The sequence below is a fragment of the Trachurus trachurus genome, assembly GCF_905171665.1.
Source record: "Trachurus trachurus genome assembly, chromosome: 14".
NCBI lineage: Eukaryota > Metazoa > Chordata > Actinopteri > Carangiformes > Carangidae > Trachurus > Trachurus trachurus.
The window spans coordinates 11,817,153-11,840,792 of NC_139903.1; the positions used below are offsets into that span (position 1 = coordinate 11,817,153).

The 23,640-nt window shown below is 40.7% G+C and overlaps 1 protein-coding gene across 1 annotated transcript in view; it reads right to left on the reverse strand.

Annotated features, from left to right (window-relative positions):
- The window catches only part of nlgn2b (neuroligin 2b), a gene marked incomplete at both ends in the record, with an annotated part of 30,857 nt that extends 22,690 nt beyond the window's left edge, over positions 1 to 8,167 (reverse strand). The window contains 2 exons of the mRNA XM_083986308.1: positions 305 to 358; positions 7,651 to 8,167. Of these exons, the coding sequence (XP_083842434.1) occupies positions 305 to 358; positions 7,651 to 8,167 (571 nt within the window). The remainder of the gene's footprint in view (positions 1 to 304; positions 359 to 7,650) is intronic.
- Between the last annotated feature and the right edge of the window lie 15,473 nt (positions 8,168 to 23,640).

Genomic DNA, 23,640 nt, shown 5'->3' on the forward strand with positions numbered 1-23,640 from the left:
TGTTCAGAAAAAAACAGTTAGATGCAGAAATCCTCCACCTTTTCCTATGGAAGAAAAGGAAACACTGAACGAGGCCCAAATTACACCATGAAGGATAATAACATAGCAGAGCATTTTCATAGCGACTTTTTCTGATTTGTGTGCCAATAAAAGTGGTTGACAACGGACAGTGTAATGTGCACACAGAGTGGTGAGTCTGAGATGATTATTAACACACATACAAACACAACATTTCCCCATGGAGTTTCAAAAATGGAGCACAGGGTAAAAAAGAAAAAAGAGAAAAAGCATGCAATTAAAATACCTTCATCCCTTGGTCTGTTCATTGTAGACTCATCTTGTTTTTTTGTGAGCGGACCTGGGGTTCAGAAAAAAGAGGGGAGGAGAGAAAAGAGACAAAATTCAAAAATATTGCATTTGTAGAAAAATATGTGACTGTACAGCTGGAACCAAAATGTTTACAAGGATTACACACTATTTCCTAAAAAGATAACTCCCAAACTCATTTGTTTTAACTGCTTAGGATCTAGTCACGGACTGCCTCGTAAATAACCCCAGAGGCCGTTGCTCTTCAACCCCTCTCCCAATCAGTCCCGACACACTGTTGCTTTGTAAAGAAAAATCAATGAACAGAATCAAGCCATCACTCTTTTTAGTCAGAAAAAAAGCAGAGGAATGCCGAGGTACTCTGTATCCCGCTCCAGCTTAGGACAGTGTTGCAGTCCTGAGGCAAAAGTCCCTACATGGTCCAGGAGGACTAGACTGTTGAAACTTAACACTGAATCAATTTATTTTTAATTTCTTTATGTATTTAATCATTTAGGTTGGTGTTTATTTATTAATTTATTCTTATGTCATTTTTTTCTGTCCTCCATACACACTCAAAAGCACACACAGGCACTCATTATGAATACATACACTCACACTGTGGGAAGGGAAACACTGGCATGGAGCTTGAAATGTGAATCATTGCCACCGAATTTGCAAAGAGGACGCTGTTCTTGATATTTACACCTCCTGCAAAGGCTTGTAACAGGATTCCCCTAACCAAGGTCAAAGAGGAACCCCACATTAAGCTTTAATGGTAACGCCAGTTAAATGCTCCATCGGGCAGAGCCAATAACAAGCATTTATCACAGTGACCAACCAACGCCCTGGCGCGTCAACCTCTGTAAGTCTGAACTGATAAGGATCCCATTAATTTGTTGTGTTTTTTTTCCCCTTGGTCTCCGTCAGCAGAGCTTTCAATCGGCCCACAATTAGCGTAGCGTTTTGCTGTCTATGTGTTTTCAAGAACGTCATTAAAACACACTCATCATTATACCGCGCCTGCAGCACCACACACATTTGACATCCATGTGCTGCACAAAGCATGTTAGCGGTGTCCTTATCATCTGTTGCTTTCCTCCTCATACCCACCCAGCTCTCCGGTGGGGAGGCGTTACAGTCACTCATTTTGAAGAATACTCTATGTTGGGCTGCCAAGGGGTTTATCACTCTGCCAGTGTGCTGCTGACATGTCACTTTCTATCATTCTGCTGGAAACCTCACAGTGAAGTGATGGCATATACCCTTTTCCTTTTCACAGCGCGTTGCGTCTATTGACAAAAGAGACTTGGAGCATCACTGCACTCTGCAATTATAATTCTGAATTTTCACCCTTCCTTCTATATGAATATGGTTTCCTGATATAAAATGTTTATCTTCCGTCTAAATGGAAAGGGATCAATGCTGAATGGATTTGCTGCATCCTTTGAGCACCACTATGCAGGCGCCAGATCCAGAGAGCACTTCCTGTCATAGAGGGAGATGGTACAGTAGCTGGTTCTAGGCTACAGAACAGACAGGTAGGCCAGTAATGGATAGAGAGGCACATTAGCCCTCCGTCTTGTCAGCACTTCCCCACTACTTAGCACCACTCTAAAACCACACCTCAGTGCTTAATGGAGACTTCTCTGATTTCATTCATTTTCTAATGCCCAATAAAGAATTAACCCATATGTGAGGATAAGCTCAGACAAGCGCACTTTTTAATGGACCATCAAACTTCTTCTCAACCAACAGGAAAAAAAGCAGGAACTGTTGTGATAACTATTATTTTCATTATCAAATAACCTTTCGATTGCTTTGGATAATTTATGGCTCAGTCATGCTAACAGCCATGCTAAGCTCTGTTAGGGCTTTACTGTAGAACAACAACACTAAATGCTAGATGCTAATGTCAGCATGCTAGTATGCTCAAATACACAATGCTAACATGCTTACCATCTAAATTTAGCGAGTAAGCATGATAACATTTGCACATTAGGGCAAAATGAGTACAACAAGTTTTGTCATAAACCAATATAAAAAAGAGAGTAATGAATAAATAACTGGCCAAATGAAATGTCAGAGGAACAAGTTATGTAAATTCCTCCTGAGGGGAACATGAAGTCAAATTTCATGGTAATCCATCTAGTATCAAGACATTTTGCAAAAAGCTACAAATACCAACCGTGTGGTGGTAGGCCTACTAGACAGAAACGTTTACATTTACTGATGATTGGCAGATGCTTTTATCCAGAGTGACTTACAAAGAAGGGGAAGCACTAAAGCATCAGTGCAAAAGGAAACCTTGGCATAAGTATTAAGTACTACATCTACGTATTTCAAAACTCACAGATCACCAAAGTCATAAGGATTCATCCTCTGGAGATCTAGACAATCTCTTAAAAAGATATTTCAATATTTTGGCAAATTCGCCCATTGCCATAATCTCTACAGTCTTAGGCGTAGGTTTGTTACCTTTAATTGTCGGTGCAAGCTGTTTTGAGATAGGCGGGGCAGAGATACAAGCTGCTCAGCTACCGCTACGGAGGCTCATGGTATTTCTTGTTTTCCCTCAAAACTCATCAAATACACAATCCAACAACTCCAAAACGCTCTCGTGGTTGTTGTGACCTGAACATTCACTATGAAATAATAATGGAACATTGTTTTTGAGGTAAATGCAAAGCCAGTGTTGCGCCGAAAAGAGACTGCTTGCTGAATAACGACTGCCCCCGACGGGAATGCACATCGGTGGCTTTGCATTTACCTCGAAAACAACTCTGTCTCGTAACTTTCCATTATTATTTCACAGCGTGGTAAATGTTCAGGTCACAACTTGTCCACGACAGCGTTTTGGAGTTGTTGGATTGTGTATTTGATTATGGCAATGGGCGAATCTGGCAAAATGTTGAAATATCCCTTTATTGTACCAATCTGATAGATATGAGATATTATATTGTTTCCTTTACCTGCTGGTATCGGAAAATGAAAAGTTAGAGGATTACCATTTCTTAGTTCTTCTGTTGTTGAGATATTTCAGTCTGGACCACAGTGGTGAACAGATCATCATCATCATTCCCAGAGCTGTGTTGCTGATAGGGCTAGTTATGATGATACGGAAGTATTCCGTTTACAATGATACAAAACTCATATAAGCCTTTATAGCTTTATATTTAGAGGCTTGGTAAAAATAATTAAGTATTATTTTTGCCTGCTGAATTTGTATGTATTGACTAAGGGACGATAAGAGTTTGCATTGAAGCGACTGTGGTAGTATCTAGAATGTGGCTTTTGAACACAGACTTTTTAAGACTTTTAAAGAAAAACTGTAATGGATTAGTCAATACAAATAGTAAGATGTAACAAAACCATATTTCCTATCAGCACAGCAGGGAAGTCTGCCAGTAGGCTCTGTCACATGATGTAATGGGCCACTGCTCAGTGAAATGTGCTGGCCTACACAGGAACATTTAGCTTGGGTTTGTCCCAGTACTGTTTGACCTAATGCAGCTCCATCTCTCAGTCAACAGCGTTTCTTTTCGGTTCAGTGAGCCAGTGGCCAGAGCGCAAGCTGTCTCCCGTCCCTTTCCATTTCCTCATTGCAGCAAACGGGATGAAGCTGCGGTATGTCATGTCTGTGGTGGCCTGTCTGCTTGACAAGGTGTCAGACACAGCTTTGGTTCAACCCCCCTCCCCTGCATCCAGGCAGCAGCTTCCAGCACATGCAGTCCTATCCTTCTGCTCTTCTACTGTGCCCCCAGCCTCCAGCTTCATCCTGGCCTCCACTGTCCTGCCTCCTGAAATATGGTTTTTAATAAAGGCTCAGTAAATGGCTGCTCTGGCAGCAATAAAAATGAAGGATCTTAGGCTCTTGGCTGAGGAGTGTCTTGAGAAAATAGGAATGCAGTGAGACAGTGCTCTTGCCTCCCCGGCTGGCCACACAGGAGAATTAGGGGTGAACACTAGAGAGGGAGGCAGGAAGCAGGGGAGAGATAAATGGGGAGCATGAAACACACTCTTCAGTCCACTACAACATTTGTGTATTTACATTAGTCCATGAAGTTATTTGTATTTCATGTGAGTTGAAGAAGTGGCAGGCTACAGAGCGGCTCAGGAAGGGGAGGGGGGTGAGAAGAAGCTCATTTGCATTCAGAACAGTGACCCCTTCTACCGCCATCTGCATAAAGATGGAGGAAAGAGGAGAGGAGGCAGGGATGGTTTCGTAGAGGAGAGAGCAGGAGGGGTGAACAGATGCAGGAAGAAAAGAGAGCGGTGAATTTTCTTTTGTCCAAAGAATAACGCAGAGAATATGTTCACTAAGAGTATTTCTAGGTCTGAAGCAGACAAACCAGGAGAGAGGAGGGAGGGGGGCATAACTTCAAGTAAAATAGAAGAATGATTGGTAATGTTGCACTCTGGAGATCTAAACTATCGAGTTGTGCAGGGCAGATCTGGCAACAAAACATTTAGATCCAGGCTGTGTATGAGTCTGTGCTGCCAATTCATTCTGGCCCACCTACATTCACTGTGAGTGGGAATGCAACTCCTCACAGCCAAACACAGCAAAATACAGCATTAACATCTACCCTTTATACTTATTGCACCATTACTTTACTAGTAACAAGTTGGTTACCTTTATATGTTATAGAAAAATGCTTAGGATATGAAACCATCTTTTCAGGGGCTGGTACCTCTGACATAACTGTAAGTTTAACACCATGTAAACAATTCAAGCCATCGTGACAACTGTTCTACGTGAAAAATGTTGTGTTTGATTTCCAGGGCAGTTTGTTCTCCCTCTGTCTCAATTTTCCTCTCGCACACTAGGCAGAACACATCCTTGGAGACTGCATCAGCCTTGTGTAAGCAGTGACCCCTGACAATAAGTGACAGATTCTGACAAGTAGACAGAGCTACATGTAAAATCTGTCTCCCTCATTTGCACACCTTCTCTCCTGGGAACAACACGGGAAACTCTACATCATCTTCTCCGCGAGTTTATGACATATGTAGTATACGGCATACATATTGTATAACTACTGTCTCTTATTTTACTCATGTCCTGTACATTAAGAGTAGTTGAAATCACTTAGCAGTCTCTGTTTTGCCTGCTTGATATTTTTACACAAGCAATTAATCTGTTTCCAACTTACTCTTAAGCTGTGAAGCATCAATAAGAGAATTCATCTGCAGCGCTGACACAATCTTGCTGAGTGGCATAAAGCCTTAGCTTTAGTGTTACAACACAACAATCCTGTGCATCACTCCAGACTAATCCTAAAGTTAGACTTCATACATGAGCAGCAGCACTAATACGTGAACGTGTTTTCGTGAATACTCTCAGGGAACTCTCAGGTGAGCCCATTAATCATCATCTTTTTAACATTTTATCATCTTCCTTGCTTACTGTCATCAGTAGCATATGCTTTGCCTCAAAAGACGGAGACACTCTGATCCTGCGTACTTTTTTACCTGCCCATCTGCTTAATCAAACCCTCTCCACAGGATCATTAATGCAAGAAGTGCACCCAAATAGCCCATGCAGAGGTGGAGGTTTTGACTTATAGTGATCTTCAGTTTTGGGCTAATTTCACCTCAGGAGGCCCTGGCAAGGTTGTCTTGGCCGTATATTGTATTTGTTATATTTCTACTGATCCAGTTGTTATAGCAGAAAGAGTTTTCCAAGCCTAACCACAGAAACCACAGTGCACACTACATTTAACACAAGCGTGAAGAGTAAGTCAGACCATGAAACTGACACGTGCATCACAACACAATGGTCACTGAGGTTTACCAATACTAAAAACATGGCTCTTTGTTTGCAGTTCAGTACAAACTGCCAGGCGCCAAATGCAACCTTGATAGAATAGTTTGTCAATAGTTGTTGTTTGAAAGCCACTGGTAACAGGCTGTATCAGCTCTATTTAACAGTAATCCTTCAGCTACTTTGACTGATAAAAATATGCAGGAAGGTCAGTTACTTGTTGTTTATTTAAAGTAAACTAAGCTTTTTTCATTTGGAATAGACCTGCGAGTTGAAGGTAGTGATAATGTCTGGTGACCACTATGAACTGGTGCAGTGTTATACTGTAAGACCACACTGCATCAGCGCATGATGATGCTGATTTATGAGTTTTTAGTAGGGTTTGATTATCAAAAATGGCATCCCTTTGCTTTTTTCCTGAGATGGTGCTGAGCTGACTCCTCTTCAGTCCTCTTACTGCTGCTGAAGAGCTGCTGGAAGTCTCACGCTGTGCAACAGACCCACACACTGAAGAACTGGAAATTAATTTATACTCTAGGGATCCTTAACTGTAGTTTTCAATATCTGATTAGGAAGTTATGTTTATGAATATTCATGAGTGGTATAATGCCATGTTTTAAAGAGTAGTTGTGTTTCTTTGCTATGTTTCTTTCATTAAGTGTTTTTTACATGTGCAATTTTGAATGCACTCAAATCACAGCATAAGTTACTGGTGAAAGAATTAAGAAATGTGGCAGATCAATAAATGTTTTAACACATTCTTCAAAGACAGTTATGTCATGTGCTTCCTTTCTTCTTCTCAGTTCAAATGAAAACTATAGCAGGACCAACTGAATAAACGAACATGCTCTGCATGCAGGGATGTATGTCACTGGGAGATTTCCCTTTTTTACTGGTTGAAGAAACAAAATGTTAATGGTGTCAGTGACTCACTGTTTGATTTACTACTAACTGGTTCACTTTGTTCAGTCACTGGAAACACATGTGACTTACCCTGCACTGCTCAAGCAAAAGGTTAATGTTCGCACGCTAATACAATTATTATGATGAAGATATAATGTGGATGCATGGGTGATTTTAATAAATTAGTGGTAAGTTGAGTTAAGATGCAGCGTGCTACTATGTGGCTAATTGGTACAAAAATGAACAAGAACAAGTTTGACATATTTGATGAAAAAATAATTAAATAGGAGTAATTCAAGTAAAGAGTATCTAATAGCTCATCAGAGTATCTGCAGAAGAAAGATTGCACATGTGACTTTGCTGCAGTATGGGCATCTAGAAAATGATTACACACAATAACTGGTGGTATCTGAGACTGGCATTAATGCAAACCCAGAGGATTATCAGTGAATATATTCTTTGGTAATCTCCTAAGTGTCTTCTGGCTCACGTTAAGAGCTCTCCTTCCACAGAATATAATCCTAACTAATTTATCAAAATGACACTATTCTAGGAAGAACTGACACAGATATGAAATTTTAAAACTATCTCAAAAGTAGCTGCTGTTCTGACACTCTCTAGAAGAGTAAGTTCATCTCCTTTTGTAACTCGTATGAGAGTTGTGTGTCACTCACCATCTTCAGTGGGTACGTAAATGTTGAGGTAAAGGCAGTCCTCACTCTGGTTCTGAACGTAGGTCGCCGCGGCATCCAGGTTGTCTGTGAACCACACCGGGAGCATGATCTCGGGTAAAACCCCGTGGACATTCTGGGGACACACGGGTGCGAAATGGGTGGCGTTGCGGATCTCTTGCCAGGAACCTGGAGCTTCGGGAGGCTGGAAGCGACGCTCGCCGATGGGTGCAGTGGCATATGGCACACCTAGGTACTGTTCCACTGGGCCCAAGATCTCGTTGTTGAGCTCCTTCCTGATGCCACGGACCTTTCCATAGCCTGTGGACACTATGGGGTGTTTCAGGTCAACACGCTGACATGAGGACAGTGTCAGGTGCAGCACCAGTCCCAAGAGCCACGCCAGACAGTGATTAGCAATCTGCTGAGAAGTATAATGGTGCTTCCCACCAAAGCCTTGGTGGCTGGCAACATTGAAAGGAAAAAACAACATGTCCAAAATAAAGGCTCTTTTAGTCATATCACTAGGACTTCAGCTGGGTGTGGACAGGGATCAGGGACAAACTCAGTGGGTTGTGGGTGATAACAAAGGCAAAAAGAGGGTGTGTGGAGAGGGACAGGTTAACAGCTTTACTAGGGTGACATGGTGAGGCGGAGGGTCAGGCAGCATTCTCAGGTAGACTCTGCGGTCTCATCAGTCTTCCTCTATGGAGCTCCTGATGGGTCCAGAGCTGCAGTCAGTGAGCCAATTACACCTGGAAGACACAGACAGGTTGCAGGTTTGAGTCAGTGTGTGTGCACGGAAAAGGAGTGATCGTTCAACCCTGTCAGAGGTTTTTTTTTTTCTTTTCTTTTCTTAAAGGCTTAAGACAAAAAGGATAAGTTGATTTTAACTGAGATGAAGTGCCTGTTAGCTCAAAAAAAGAGAAAAAGAAAAAAGAATAATGACACGTTACTGTGGATGACTCCTTTATAGTACATTTATAACATCCAACCTATCAACCAGATCTGACACCAAAGGTTGCGTCTGTAATGTCATATGATTCTGTCATCTTGGAGATGATGACTGATGTTGTATAAATAAATAAATCATATGCGTTTTCATTAACTGTGAAAAGAAAAACACAAAGGGCATTCACTTTATCCACGGGTGTCTTTCTTTTACAGCTGTCATGTTACCCAGATACTTTATTGCTTCTACCATGGGGAGTGATATGTATGTGGTTTTTGTTTTCTTTTTATATTTTCTTTTGTGTCACAGCAGCTTCATCTGACTGCAAGATTGATTTTAGCTACATTTGTGAGCTGCATGTACAATTGCTCATCACAATAAGTAGCTGTGGTCCTGTTTTCCCAAAGACCCTGCAAAGAATAAGTGTATTGTGTCTAGACTATATAGAGTTCATTTCACAGCTGACACCCAAATGCATCTCAGATGTAACCTTTGCTGAATTTAAGTACAGTATAACCATGTACTTCACATCTGCAATACCAGCTCATGTGATGTTTCCCTAACACATTTTGGGTGCAAACATGCGGCTGCATTTAGAGTTGTAAAGCTGTGATCGAATTGCCACTGGCACAATGGGGGTGCCAACTGTGGAGGGAGGCAAATACAGAGTATGAGGCTAGTAAATTGGACAAGTTAGGAGCCACAACTATGAATAATACCCTGCTCAAATGTTATTCTCCCTGCTATCAGAAATATCAAGTCATGGGCTTTGCGATCATTACTTCAGAAGAAATGCTCACAATGAGCATGTGAAGGCAGGGTTAAGTGTCGAAGAATATTTGGTCTGGTTGCAAAAACTTAATTTGCAGTCCAAAGGGAAACTTTTTCAATTACCATGGTGTAATGTGGCCCCTGCTTCATATTTTCATTTTCCAGATAATTACAGTACTTTGAAGTGTAAAACAACACTTGTTGTGTAATTAACTTCAACCCACAGAGAACACAAAATAAATAAAAGCATGTTCACACATCATTCTGAGGAGTGAACAAGCAAAACCCCACTGGCCCCGCACCCTTTTCAGCCATCCACACTGTGTCACAGCTAGCCTCTCCTTCTCAACTCAGTTCAGTTGGTTCTTGCTTCCACATCATTACAGATGAATGGGCAGTGCTTATCGCACTCTGGCTTTGGGAGACAGAGCCGTTTAGGTGTGATAAAGGCTTTATGTGGTGCTAACTGTTGGTTGAATGCCACCTCATTCCTCCACCCTCAACCCTGCAATATCCACACTCCACTGTCAGACAACAGGCACAAGGGATGACGGTAAAATAGAGCACAAAGACGACGTGCAGCATTATGGGATGTTCAAAGTTAGGGATGTGAGTGGCGCTCTGTTTCATTATAGGACAAAAACAGGAACAAGGTGACTGTAAAAATATTCAGTTCATTACAGCCCTGCATCGTATGACAACTACACATTCCAAGGAGGAGGTGGGATGTGTCAGGATGCCCTGAATCCTCATCAAGAAAAGTTAGTGTGCATACAAAGTCAAGCTGAAATTCCTACTTGTGAAAAGATTAATGTGAATTATACACAGTACATGAATTCCTCTGCTGTGTTGTAAAAGACTCAGTGTGAGGAGCTTCGATGGCGTGATTTAGAGAAGCCACTTGACTTATTTGGAATAAGAGGCAAAGAGACAAGGGAGACGTGTTCATTTACCCAAATTGTTAATCTAACTTTTGCATTACCATTATTTACCCAGCCAAGCGCATTTAAAGGAATAGTCATCCTTTGGGGAAATTCCTTTATTCGCTGTCATGCCCAGTCAGAGTTAGACAACAACGATCGATGCCACTCTTACATTCATCTCTTAGCTACGTTTAGGAGACTTTGCCTCACATAAAGACTGGAAACAAGGGAAAACAGCTGGTATGTCTCAGTCCAGCATCTCTAAAGCACAAGAAACAGACCATGAAATAGCATATAACCTTCATGACACCACCACTTGTCATTTTTTTTCACTCAGGTGTGAGATATGTCTTGTTAAAAAAGCATTTGTCACCATGGCAATTTAGCATTGGACAGTGTTGAACTTGTAATGATAGTTTCAAACAAAAAAGATCAAAATTGATGCAGCAGACCCAGAAACACTGCCTTTTTCTTCCACTCACTCTTGCCTACATTACCCACAGTGCAACTCCAAGACATTAAACAAACCTTTAGGTCTTTGCCGTACTGGTTCTACTACAGTATGTATTGTGTGGGTTGAAGATGACATTGTGACAGCTTCATTGTTGCTATAGTAACAATGTTGCATTGAGACAGAACTGTTTGCAGTGGAAAAATGAGAACCTGGTACTAAAAAAAAAGGGAAAGAAACTATTTGATGCTATTTAATGAGACAGGCTAGCAGTCTCAGTCTTGATGCTAAGCTAAGCGAGCCGGCTACAGCCTGACATTTAACAGTCAGATATGAGAGTAGTACTGTGTCAATCTTTGCATCTAAAACATGGCAGGAAAGAGAGCAGATCAAACAAGTGCTATAAAAGACCACAAAACCCTTCTTAAAGTCGAGTACGGAAGAATAAAATACATCTTGAAAACCAGGCGTGGAAGCTGCTAAGCATGTAATGTGAACAGTATCATCTCAAATCTGACAATCCACCCACCAACTACACAGATTCAGTGTTGGGAGTTGGTAAGATTAAGAGGGAGACTGAAAACAATGCACACTGAAATACTGTAAGTGCAACCACACACACTCATCAATAACTATACAATATGCGCTATACAGGGAGCTGTGTAAAGCCTGTGATTAGCATTGGAGTGCACGGCAGCTGCTGCCACTGCTCATTACTTACAATTGTTACATTAAAGTACACATTTTGATTTTAAAACAGCTATCTGTGCTCCCATTGTGTTGTGTAAATGGGACTGTAGCACAAGCCCATGGTCAGAGCACCTTCAATATGCAAATTAGCTCAGGGGATGCACATGGTAGATTGAGCTTAGTGAGTGGGATAGCATAGTGTGGGTGTGGGTGTCCATATCTCGTCTCCCATATGAGCAGCATTTAGACACATGAGCACACGTGTACAATCCAATGAGGCATCAGATGTTGCATGTGCATAGAGCAAACTGGTTTGCTCTCAACCTCTCACATGTGACTGGCAAATGGCAGCACCTTAACATCCCTAACATCTGTTCATGTCAACCATCCGTGAGCTGAAATGGCGTTGAGCGTGCATCTTCACACATCAAATGGTATGAATTGACACACAAATCACTGGGCTAATGTACGCTGTTTTCTGTTTTGTTTTATATAATAGGTAGTCCTGTCAGCTGGAGCTGTTTGAGAAAGCAATGCCTCTCTGCCAGTGGGACACTTTTATGAGTATGTTTAAATGGGATGGTCAGAATGGTTTGAAGAAAATGCTTGTCTTGGGATTTTATATTGCTCTGTTTCTACTTTGAGTGTTAAAACTACATGCACTACTTCAGCTGTCAAGCTGCTCTCCTCTGCTAGTCAACATCTGTGGATGACAAGCAGCTTAGCAAGCCAGAAACAGAGTGCTGAGTTTTTTTTTTTTTGTCTAAACTTGCTTGTCTGCTATCTACTGTCACCGTGCTGAGAAAAAGGGACCTTTCAATTCAGAAATAAAACTGAGCTGTGGTGGCTCATTGTTGTATTATCTTTCAACCAAAACAGTATCCAGATACAGTGGCCCACTGTGCTTCTACAGTGACATAAGAAGGAGAGAAGAAAGAGTGACTCTTTTAGCAAGAGACATCACTAATGACATTTATGGTTTGCAAGCATTACTACTGTATGAAAACAGACCCACCTTATTCCTAGCTCCATACCTTGACCTAATTATGGGCACCACTTCCAGTTATTCCTTTCTCTGAACCGGCGTCTGTATGAGTTGACGGTGTGCTACACATTACAACTAACTCTTATTTGGGGAAATAAATCATTGCAATGCAGCCTGTCGCACCTCAACTGGAATAATCTGATTCATAGCTCTGTCTTCTACAACTGGTCTAGAGGACAACCTGATGAAGTGGCCTACTTTATTGATTCTGTTGCTACCGATGGTGAAGCAATTAACAATCCGAAAAAGCTACGAGGCGCTGAGTGTTTACTTGGTAATAATTTCATTCAAGGACATGGAAGAGAGCTTTGTCTCTAGAGCTAGTCAGGGTCCCACATCAACACATCACTAATGCTAAGCTAACTTAATTGGTCATCGCTTCTTTCTCAGGCCATAGTAGACAACACAGACATGGTCACATTATTCTGTGAAATGAAAGCAGTTTTGGGTAACACAGCTGACAGTCAGATGAGAGGATCAACACCACTCAAATGTGTGTATGGTAAATACGGACTAAGCTTAGCATAAAAACTGTAAATGTGGAGGAACAGCTTGCCTGTCTATCTCTATAGCGATAAGGTTGATGAGGAATCTACAGGCCACTTAGCTTTATATAAATGCACAGAGCCCGTTAGAATCATGGAAAGAAAACAAGAGGAGTGATACCTGCTCTCTTTTTGGAAGGATGAGGGACTTGTACCCTTCACAGGTACAAGAAGAGCTCCCGTTCTGATTAAAACAGATGTTCAAGACCTTGATGTTCTCTTAAACCTTAAATGGGCCGGGTAAGATGAATACGTTGTCTAAGATTAGACTTGTCAGGCCGCGTATAGACTCAGCCAAAGGGCCTCATCCTCCTTTCACACCAGACATTGAAGCTGTCCAGAATCCGCCCCGATGCCTCCTTGTACAGACTGCCAGGGTGCACTGGGTGATACAGGAATAGGAGATGAGGGGAGAAATGGCTGCCACTCTTGTGAAGTGCAGCATTATATCAGAATTCATTTGCTCAAAAAGCCATCGCTGGAGAAGTCTGACAGTTTCTCTCCTTTGTAATCTGTAATGACTGCATGATGTACCCAGGGTGCTGAGGCAACAGGGCGTAGGGAGGCATCCTACAGTATTGGGCAAAATGGTCGACTTTAAATTGGAGCACTGATGGGCCAGTTTCAGCCTATTCCTGTCAATTAGGATCATGTGTGATTCATTTGCTTTGAGACTCAAATTATAGTCATCATTTAATTCTATGTCTCAACTTATGAAGTTAGTCTGTAAAAATAATGTCGCTGAATGTCCGACAGATTTAAAAAATGTCTTTTAATTAGATAAAACAGTCAAGCCCCTAAAACATTTTTGTCTTCAACTATGTGACACATCAAATAATGAAGACTGAAGCCTCTGAAGACAAGGGAAGGGCTGCAGATGGTAATAGGCAGAGATCCAGCAGACTTTGTGTCAATCGAGCTTTAAACCATATTAGGATTATTGTAATAGGATTACTGTTGAACCTTCTGAGAAGATACATATTTATTTTGTAATATATTCTTTCAAGCTGTGGAGATGAAAAATCACAGCTGACTTCAACAGTGTCATTAAAACTGTATCATGTCGCTGATGAAAATGTCTGGAACATGTTAAGCAGGTTGATATTTGCTGGGAACATCAGAGATAACAGTATCCACAGTTGTGTGTACGGTAAATCACAATAAAGTCTAATGATTCATGTCACGATTTGCAGCGCTGTCGTGACTCAAGGCATCTACCCCGCTTCTTTACTAAAAATATTTCCGTGCATGTTTTCTAGCTTAGTTTCACCAATGTGGACTTCTTACACGCCGTGCAAAAACAGACATTCAAATAAACTGAACTGCATGTCTGTATGATCACCAGAGGCGTAGCTCCTTCTTTCCATTTTGGATACTACATGAGATTTACTTTAGCTGTGCCCTGAGGCCAAATGACAACTTTGCCATCGTACTTACGTTGAGCATTGTCATGTTGCCAAGAGGATAAACCCTTTAATTTTAATGATCCCATGGCCTTTCCCCCAGCACTACCCTCAGGACAAATATTGCATTTTTAGCAAATTGCAAACTGACACTGTTTTGGTTGTTCCATGTTAAATTTTTAAAATGACAGACTTTTAGTCATTTTTTTTCTTAGATTCACAATCCCTGTAAGTGCAGCGCCACTAAGTCTTTGGCATATACGCACATACAGTACATATTAGATGTACTTCATGTGAAATCTTTTTCTTAAGCCTTTATGTACATTTATTTCTTCTATATCCCATCCCCAGACAGTCTGTCCTGATTTCTTGTTAAACCTCTCAGCAGAAAATCAGTCCTAGACAGCAACGTCCAAATAAAGGTTAATCTGTGTGGGAAAATAAACATTTTCGGTTGGAAGTTCTTGTCAGTGTTAATTCCATGGCGACCCCATAATTGTGGCAAAACCGCTGCGTTGTTAGCGCTGAGGAAGACTTTGAGCTCTGTCCCACAAATTTATTCTATTTACCATAAGCTCTCCACAGACTCCACGAGCAGCCCAATCAGATACCAAAGCATCTCCATCTGGCACTGACTTCCCATCCTCATCGCACTGCAGCCAGAAAAATTCAGGAATATCCACAAGAACGTGTCACTTCATATGTATTACAATTGAAATAGATGCAAAAAAAAATGACTACAAATACTGTGCCTCCAAATTAAATGTTGGTACATTTGCCACTGCTCCATGAAATAACCCCAATAATTAACAACATGAAAACAAAAATTCAGAGGCTCACATCTGTTTAAGAAGAAGTCGATTACAGGGGCCCTAATGAAGCATCAGTGCTTGTTATTGAAGCGCGTCAGGGATCATAAAGCAGCAGGCGGTATAGAGCAGATAGGAGATGTTAGACAAAAGGCCCCCTGTCACTGCTGGACCAGAAAATCAATATGTTGCTGTTGGTCACCACTGTGTTTTCCACTCAATACCTGTAGATCACATGGAAAACCCCTTTATCTTACAACTCTTTGCCACACCAGTACACCTAGAGAGCGAGGTACGTTGACAGCTACTGATCGGACATCCTTAAAATGTGCCAAGGATGAAGATCGCTGCCTCAAAGGGGCTGTTACCTGTTATTTATCTGTTTTTTTAAGTGTGTTTGGTAACTGTAAGCTGGGGAATGTGTCATGATGGAGCCAAGTAGTGTGCACAATCTGGTGACACACTAATTAGCGATGATCTAGGTGAAATCCTAGCTGTGTTAGCGTGTGTATAGGTGTCTGTAGGCGATACACACAGTTTGAGGGAGCAGTCTGACAGCTGCTTTGCCTCCAGCTTAAAGCTAATTTAAGAATAGAATGACCCACTAAGTTGAATGGAGATGGCAGCGCAGCCATATTATCATGGCTGACCAGCCTCGCTGATATTCTGTTAAATGTTAAAATACAAATAATAATAATGATGTTGGTGATAATCTTGTTTTCAAGCCCGGAAATAACAGGGAAAACAGAAAAGGTGGTTGCAAAGATGAAGACAATACATAAAAGTATGTCTGGAGGGGTGCAATTTAAAAGGAGATTTACAGGATAACATTGAATTAACTAGCTTAGGTTCCTCAGGCGGGCACGTACAACGCTAAACCCCCCTAGCAAAACTGCAATCAGCTTTATTCTTGGCTCTAGACTGAAGGAGAGTCAGAAGTGCCCGAGGAGCTCAGGCTGACATGAAACTCAAAAGTCTGAATGCAGCCACAGGCCAGACATTGCTTTAGCCTACTTTAAATGTGATCATTGAAAAATAATGACACCAAGCTGGAGCCCCACAATATCGCACAACTTTACAAGCCTGATGGGAGATACACCTGTGCATCGGGTGACATTTACCCACCTCGGTGGTTTCCTGTGTATCCCGTTTGTCCAAGTACATTGGAGCGATATGCTGCCAATGCGTGCCTTGTGTTCTAGATGTGGGTGTGTTGGCAATGCTAAAGTCCGACTAATTCATTACAGCCTGTGAGAGGCACATCCATCTCATAAGCAAATCCCTCTTCTTTTATTTGGAGAACATCTGGACAGGACGTAGGTTGATGGTAGTTTGATTGCTGGAATGGGACAGGCTGCATTACAGATCACTAACGTTATAATAGTGGCATGAGAAAACATTCAAATATGATGATGATGCCGTTTTTGTTGGCCGTCGTTGGGCACGGTCCTTTTACGTCCGGAGAATATGATTTGTAGGTAAGAGGGGATCTGGCTGTTGTGACAAATTTTAAATTCATCAAAAGAATTGCAGCTTCTGCAATTTGGATATTGCATTTGCCCATATTGTGATTTTGACAACATTTAGATTAATTGTGCAGCCCTGGTTCTCATCTAATTTCTTCATGTGTCTTCTAGGTGGTTGCATGTTCACACACTGCCCACGGCAAAACTCAAGTAGGCTGTGATCCCAGGAAGGAGGAGGAAAGTGTGCGGTTGCAAAAGGTTGAGCTAAAGAGCCAGGTGTGAGGTCAAAATAAGTAAGGAATAAGTGGGTGGCTTAAAGAAGGAGCAGAGGAGCAATGGCAGGAAAGAGAAGGGGGGAAAAAAACTGTCATGGCTAAAATAGAGGCAGGTGAAGGTAACAGGGGTGACATGCGGTTAAGTGGTTTGCTGAATGTCAAGTTACAGCTCATCCTCTAATCCCATTTCTCCACCATACTGACAGTTTAGGACGATAGCCGGGCAGCTGAAGATGAAGCAAGAGGGAAATCTAATGAAATCTATGTATGATGATTAGACTATAACATGTTGAACTGCATGGGAGCGGACACTAATATTATTAATGCAAAGACTTTCATAGTCACCTTCACATCGCTCTCAGCTCTGACTGAAAGAAAACTCTCTGGCTGCTGTTTCTTTATGTTCAGGATCAATGTCCTGCTGCAGTGCTCCACAGTCGGGATGCAACGTATAAAAATGAGATACGAGCCATCCCTTCCCTAAAGCTGAAAGACAGCACTTAAACCTCACAGCCATTGCTTCATTTCCCATCAAATGTGCTGGAATAGAATCACATGTCACCGCCTCAATAGTCTCCAACTGCGTCGTACATATCGCCAAACAACCGCTCTCTGCCTTAAAAGTTTTCCTCGCAACTAATTTCTAACCAATTCAATCTCGGCAGTGTCAAAGGAGAAGCAGCATGGCTGTTCACTGTGATATATTTTAGATGTGTTTCTTGGAGGCAATAATCTTGACTTATCTGAACGAGAACAGGATGTTCTTTTTATGTTCTTTTATTTTTAATATTCTCTTATTTACTGCATGGATTTATTGGATTCAGGTAGAAAGCTGCCTTTTGTCAGGTGAAGTACTTTGTAAACTTTCATGGAACAGAGAAACTACCAGGTTATAGAACTAATATCAAACTACAGTACTGTAAATAAACAAAAAAACTCCATCTTGGACTCAAAGTGTGAAAAGCAATTGTCTTGTTCATCACAACTCCTGCCAAGGCTGCGTTACTTAATGAAGCTATTCTCGGTCAATTAATCATCAACATTGATTTTAGGAGCAATTGACAGCCCTACGCAACAGTGGGGACATTTATGTCAGCACTAACAGCCCTGTATACTGATTAAGACATTCATCTAGTTGTTGCATTTGTCATATTAACACTGGGGCTTCTGTGTCGACAGGAGTAATGTGAGAATCACCGGGTTAAGATCCCAGCTCTTCATTTTCTTCTCTTGAACGTGTTCTGGTGTCAAAAGGGGCGCAGAGGGAATTTAGCGTGATTGTTTACAAGGATGACAAAAAGGTAAGTGGTAGTAGCAAAAGCCCACACTTCTGGAGTGAACGCTTTTAGCTCAAATTGTGAATAATGAGGTCTCCATTCAACACTGTCTGCGAGGAGATAAATTCAAAGAAACAACAACAAAAAGTTATTTTCTCACAGATTTCTGCTGCCAAATTCTTCTCCGAGGAAACCAGCTCCGGTTGAATCAAACGCACCCTTTAACCAAACTATCTGAACTGCACATTTGCTTAATTGAATCATTAATGCAATCTTCACACTTCACAGTATCAGGTATAGTCCTGCATTGTTGGAAACATATAATCAAATCTAAATCAAGTCAAGTCAGTTGTGTTCTGATACTGACTCCCAAAATGTGATTGTGTGGGGATTTTCTACTTCATCCTTTCCATAAATAAATCATGAACATCCATTTACATTCGGCTGTCGTCAGAGCGTGTTGCAATGAGGTCGTCTTGTTACCCGTTACCCCCATGCTCCCCTGTGAAAAGTGCAATATGTTTTAAGGAGCATCCTGAGAGAGTGTGGCTGAGAGACACATGCCAGGCACACCTGCTCCATTCTTACATAAGATCATGTGAGCACAAAGAAATACTAGGCTGGGAAGAGCGCACACGGTTGACACTGCACAGCACATTGACACAGTAATACTCGTTGTTACACAAGTGTGCAGTCAGTGGGGGGACAGGGAAGAGCAGCTGCAGTCTGGATACTGCACCAGTGTGGGCAGATCGGGCCTGTGCTGGAGAAGCAGTGTGAAATTTTAGATGAAGTGACATGAAGAGCAACAGCAAGGTGGGAACACGGAGTTAGATCAGTGAGCGATATGCAGATGAAATACGACACACTTGTGGGTGTATCTGTCAAGGTGGGGATGAGCGGTATACGGGTCCAGTCACGGCAGCATTTAAAACAGTTACATTTCACAGAGGAATCAACGCATGTCCTGATGGAACTGACATAATCGCGTGCGTTGGCTCACAGCGGCAACGTGAATCTGCACAATTTTATATTTTATATTTTACAGTATTTATTATTCTATTTTTCGCGTCAAGTTTAAATTTGGTGATCTTGACAAGCTCACTTGCGCATTCACTAACAGCAAGCCATCCTGACAGCACTGACCTTTGAGGGAGCAGAGAACCAAACAGTCCAAAATGGAGGAAGCTATCATAGCCTGTTAGCTGTGTCACGTTTGCCTAGTTTTGCTTAACCCTCTGTGTTGGAGTGTAAATTGGTCCACAGCAGAGATATATGGATAACTGACAGATACAGTATGAGTACAAATACGTCCTTTTGAATTTGTTGACAGGAGTTAGTTACAGAGCTAACAAGCTCAGAAAGCTTTTACTGTACACCTCCACTAAAACTCTGTATTGACGGAATAAAAAAAAAAAGGAGTACAATGTCATCCCACATGAAGACCCCAATAGGTCTTTCACTGAAATAGATCAGATTTTGAAATTGTCAAACCCTTTGCTGATGTTTCTGCCAATTGAGAACCATCAACTGGGCCACTGTTATGACTACAGCAACCATTAAATGGGACTCTGTAATCATCAACTTATTCAAACCCCAGAATTATCAATAAAAGCTTTTTTCACACTTTGCTGAACAGAAGAATAGATTAACAACTTGAGGAGGCCGGTATATTACAAAAGCACAAAAAATAATGGTAAGAAAAGCACAATTTTGTAAAATGGGTATAGTCCACTGACAGTATTATGACTATTTTAGGGCTGGCTCCTTTCGAGATCCTTCAGGATTAGGATATTTTGCACTAATAAATATACTCCATACAAAGATAATTTAATTCAGAGGTTAAAGTACGTTTCTGTTGAATTTTCAACAGAAACTTATTATAGAAGCTATTATAGAAACTTATAGAAATGTTACACTCCAAAAATGAAGAAAATCCCAAGAAGATCAAAAAAATCAAATATCTGCATTTAAACTTTGTGTCACTGCCATTTTTTTTTTGGTTAAGTTGAATGTTTAATTGTCCGATATAAAAGATGCCATGCATGAGAGAGTTAAGAGGTACAATGACTGAGCTCCAATGGGTTGAAAAAATTGTGAGGGGAAGTGGAAAGTTGAACGTGATTAACTTTAGCTTTTGGTTTGCAGATGCTTCAAGTTATTTTTAAAATCGTTACACCATCACGTCTCCTATGTTCTGACACCGCGGTAGTCATCCTTTAAGTGTGTTCCACCTATTTGTTTTGCATGTTGTTTGTTTGTTTAGCTTGTGTGTCCTTCACCACTGCTAAAATGCAACTCCCTAACTGCTGGTGTAATGCACTACAGTCCAGCTGTGTTCTGGGTATCCAAACACATTAATAATTGAAATGTTTTCAGAGGAGCTGGGATAACATGCATAGTGTTTTTCCCTCTTTTGCAGCACACCACTCTCCTTTTCTCTGAAAATAAACCAGAGAGTTTCTATATGTGTAAATGTAGTTACTCCTACAATATCGACAGGGGATCCCGAAGAATAACAAATGAACTTGCATGTTTTGGTGTTTTCTGTTAGGATTGTTTGTTTAAAAAGAGTGGCCATGTTGTATAACAGTGTTAATCCCATGAAGATCAGCTCAGACACTAGCGATAAAAATCAAAAATCACAGTGCCAGTCCTTTTCTAGCGTTAACAATACATTTTAATTACCTTGAATATTCAGTTAATACAAATTCTAAATCACATTTTCCCCTAATTTAAGAGTTACAATTGATCAATTCTGATGAAATCAATGGTCATCTATGGTCAGTATTTTCAGCCAATCACCTCATACGTTGTCCTGAGAGCCTACATGTATGAATCCACAGAAAACAGTGCAGCAGAATAATAATTCATTGATAACAGCTGCACTATTTACTGTATACCGTTTATACAGCATGATAGCTGTGTTAAAGCAAAAAATTCTAACAGTTCTCTCTCTCTTCTCTCTTGTTCAACAAAAATGAGCCTATAAATTTTAATGTTAAGCATTTCCTGATGGTGGATCAGTTAAATGCAGCAGGAAGTTAAAGAGCAGCCATGGTGAACTGTTCAATGAAAAGCTGTGGGAGGCAGGCGGCACCTGCACCTTCTCAACAAGGTAACCAAAACACCAGCACTGACTCAACCCAAATCTTTATTAAAACCATTAAAACATCTGTATCATCTTTATTTACTGGCCTGCACTGTAAACAGATTAACCAATAAATCCTCTGTTGCATTTGTGACAAAGCAGCTGCTGCCTTGTAGTGTTTAAAACAGCATTTGCTGTTTCCATGGTAACCACAGGTGTCACAACATCAACCAGTAGGCCTACTAAAATCTTAAAGATTACTTTTTTGTTCGTTTTCACTGTACTTTTTTTTTAAACACTATTTATTTTTTTTACCAGGGACCATGAACATAACAGTCTAAAAAGAGGAAAGATTTAGCTATGAGCTCATTTCCATCAGCAGTCCCTCGGCAGCTGAAGGAAACAATAAAACACTGGGCAAAACCTAACATCACCATTACAAATCTCCCAACATCCTATTCATAACCATGCACACAAATACACAATAACAAAAAAATGTATGCAGACTAGACTGGTTATTAAAAAACACTTCTGTTTTTTTTATTTCACGAGAAAATGTGAAAGTCTGTGCAAGTTTTCAGATTGATTTATTTCATTATTGAATACCTTTGGGGGAAAAGTGGATTGTGCTTTAAATATCTATCCGACTGTACCTTACTGCCATAAACAGAACAATCTTTTACTGTTCTTAATCATAGTGTAATTGCCATGTGCTGATACTGTAATGACATAAGTATGTCTGCATACCTTGTGTGTGTGTGTGTGTGTGTGAACTCTTCAGTTATGGCCAAAACTATCTGCACTTGACCTTTGACTACAAGAATCATATTAGTTCATCCTTGACTGAAGTGAATGTTTGTGCTGATTTTTTTAAAAGGAAATTTCCTTAGGTTTTATTTAATATTACCTTTGCAAGAATGGAATGGGCAGACGTCTAGAGGGACATAAAAACATAATGAAAGTGACCAAAATCTCATTGAGGGTTATTAGAGGTTTATCAGAATTATCTACTATTGATTCTTGGATTGGATTACTATTTAAATTTCTGATCATTATTGTTGAATCCCTATCTGCATTTCACTGTCCTTGACATCTTTAACAAAGCATTGCCATACAGTATGTTTTATGTGTATGCTTTCAGAATAAATTACTTTAATGATACCAAAACTAGCAGGTTTATGTATAATAGAACATAAATGATCAATTACAGATTTTAATGTGTTTATTATCATATCATTATAGATTGTATACAGCCATAATAAAGTCATTTTAACCTAATAGCCAGTGACAGAAAAGGAAGGGGCTTTCATTGTTGGTATTACCAATCTAAATGCACATCATCAGATGGTTGTCTAAAATAAACTAATACACTAAATGTATGGGGGCAGCCGGTGCTGTGTTTGACCACAGACAATCATAATAATGGGTAATACAATCATGTCAAGCAGCTGGTCCTAGATACATGCTGCTGAGAGTTCAGCCAAACATCCTGAAACACAAGCCTGCTTTATTGTCTCACACTGGGCGGAGTTTGGACTCAAGATCATCACTCATTTGAGTCAACACATACAATGTACTTTGCCATGCTATTCATGCTGCCACAACACAAAACAGCAGATGAAACGTAAACGCTGCTTTAAGAGGACTGTCATTCCCTGTGGAAAGTGTACCTTGACAGATGGGCTGGCTGCACTGATGATGTGTAACTTTGCTTAAGTAGTGCACTGAGACTTGCTGTATGTGATGTATTCTGCTGAAATGATTTGTATGCCCAAAAGTGTTAAGAGGTTTCCTGTACTTCAAAGGTACTGCTCTGAGGTCAGCTGAATAAAAGATGGGGGGCGTTATTTGGGTTTCAGTGCAAGTTCCAAGTTTTAAAATGGACAAATCATTCAAATACAGGTAGATGCATATAGAGGACTTTGTTTCTTCTTCTTAAATTCAGTTCAGTTTCTTGACGCAGTGTTTTCTCAATTTAATCAGCACCAATTGCCTATATACTGTAAGCCACAACATCAACTTAAAATTACCTCAAGAAAACAGTATCACAAGTAAAATACTACAGGATGGATTATTATTAATTTTCCAGAATGTTAATTGCTACATGTTTGTGTTCAAGTTTTTTTTTTTTTGGGGGGGGGGGGACGCCATATTCTTAAATGGAGCAGTATGTTGGTTCAGGTAGGGACCTAGGTGCCCGCATACCATCATCTGATCAGTATCAGATGACTCTTACAATCACCTATCAGATTGAAACAAGATAATTAGGTGGTCTTTATAATCTGACAAGTTCAC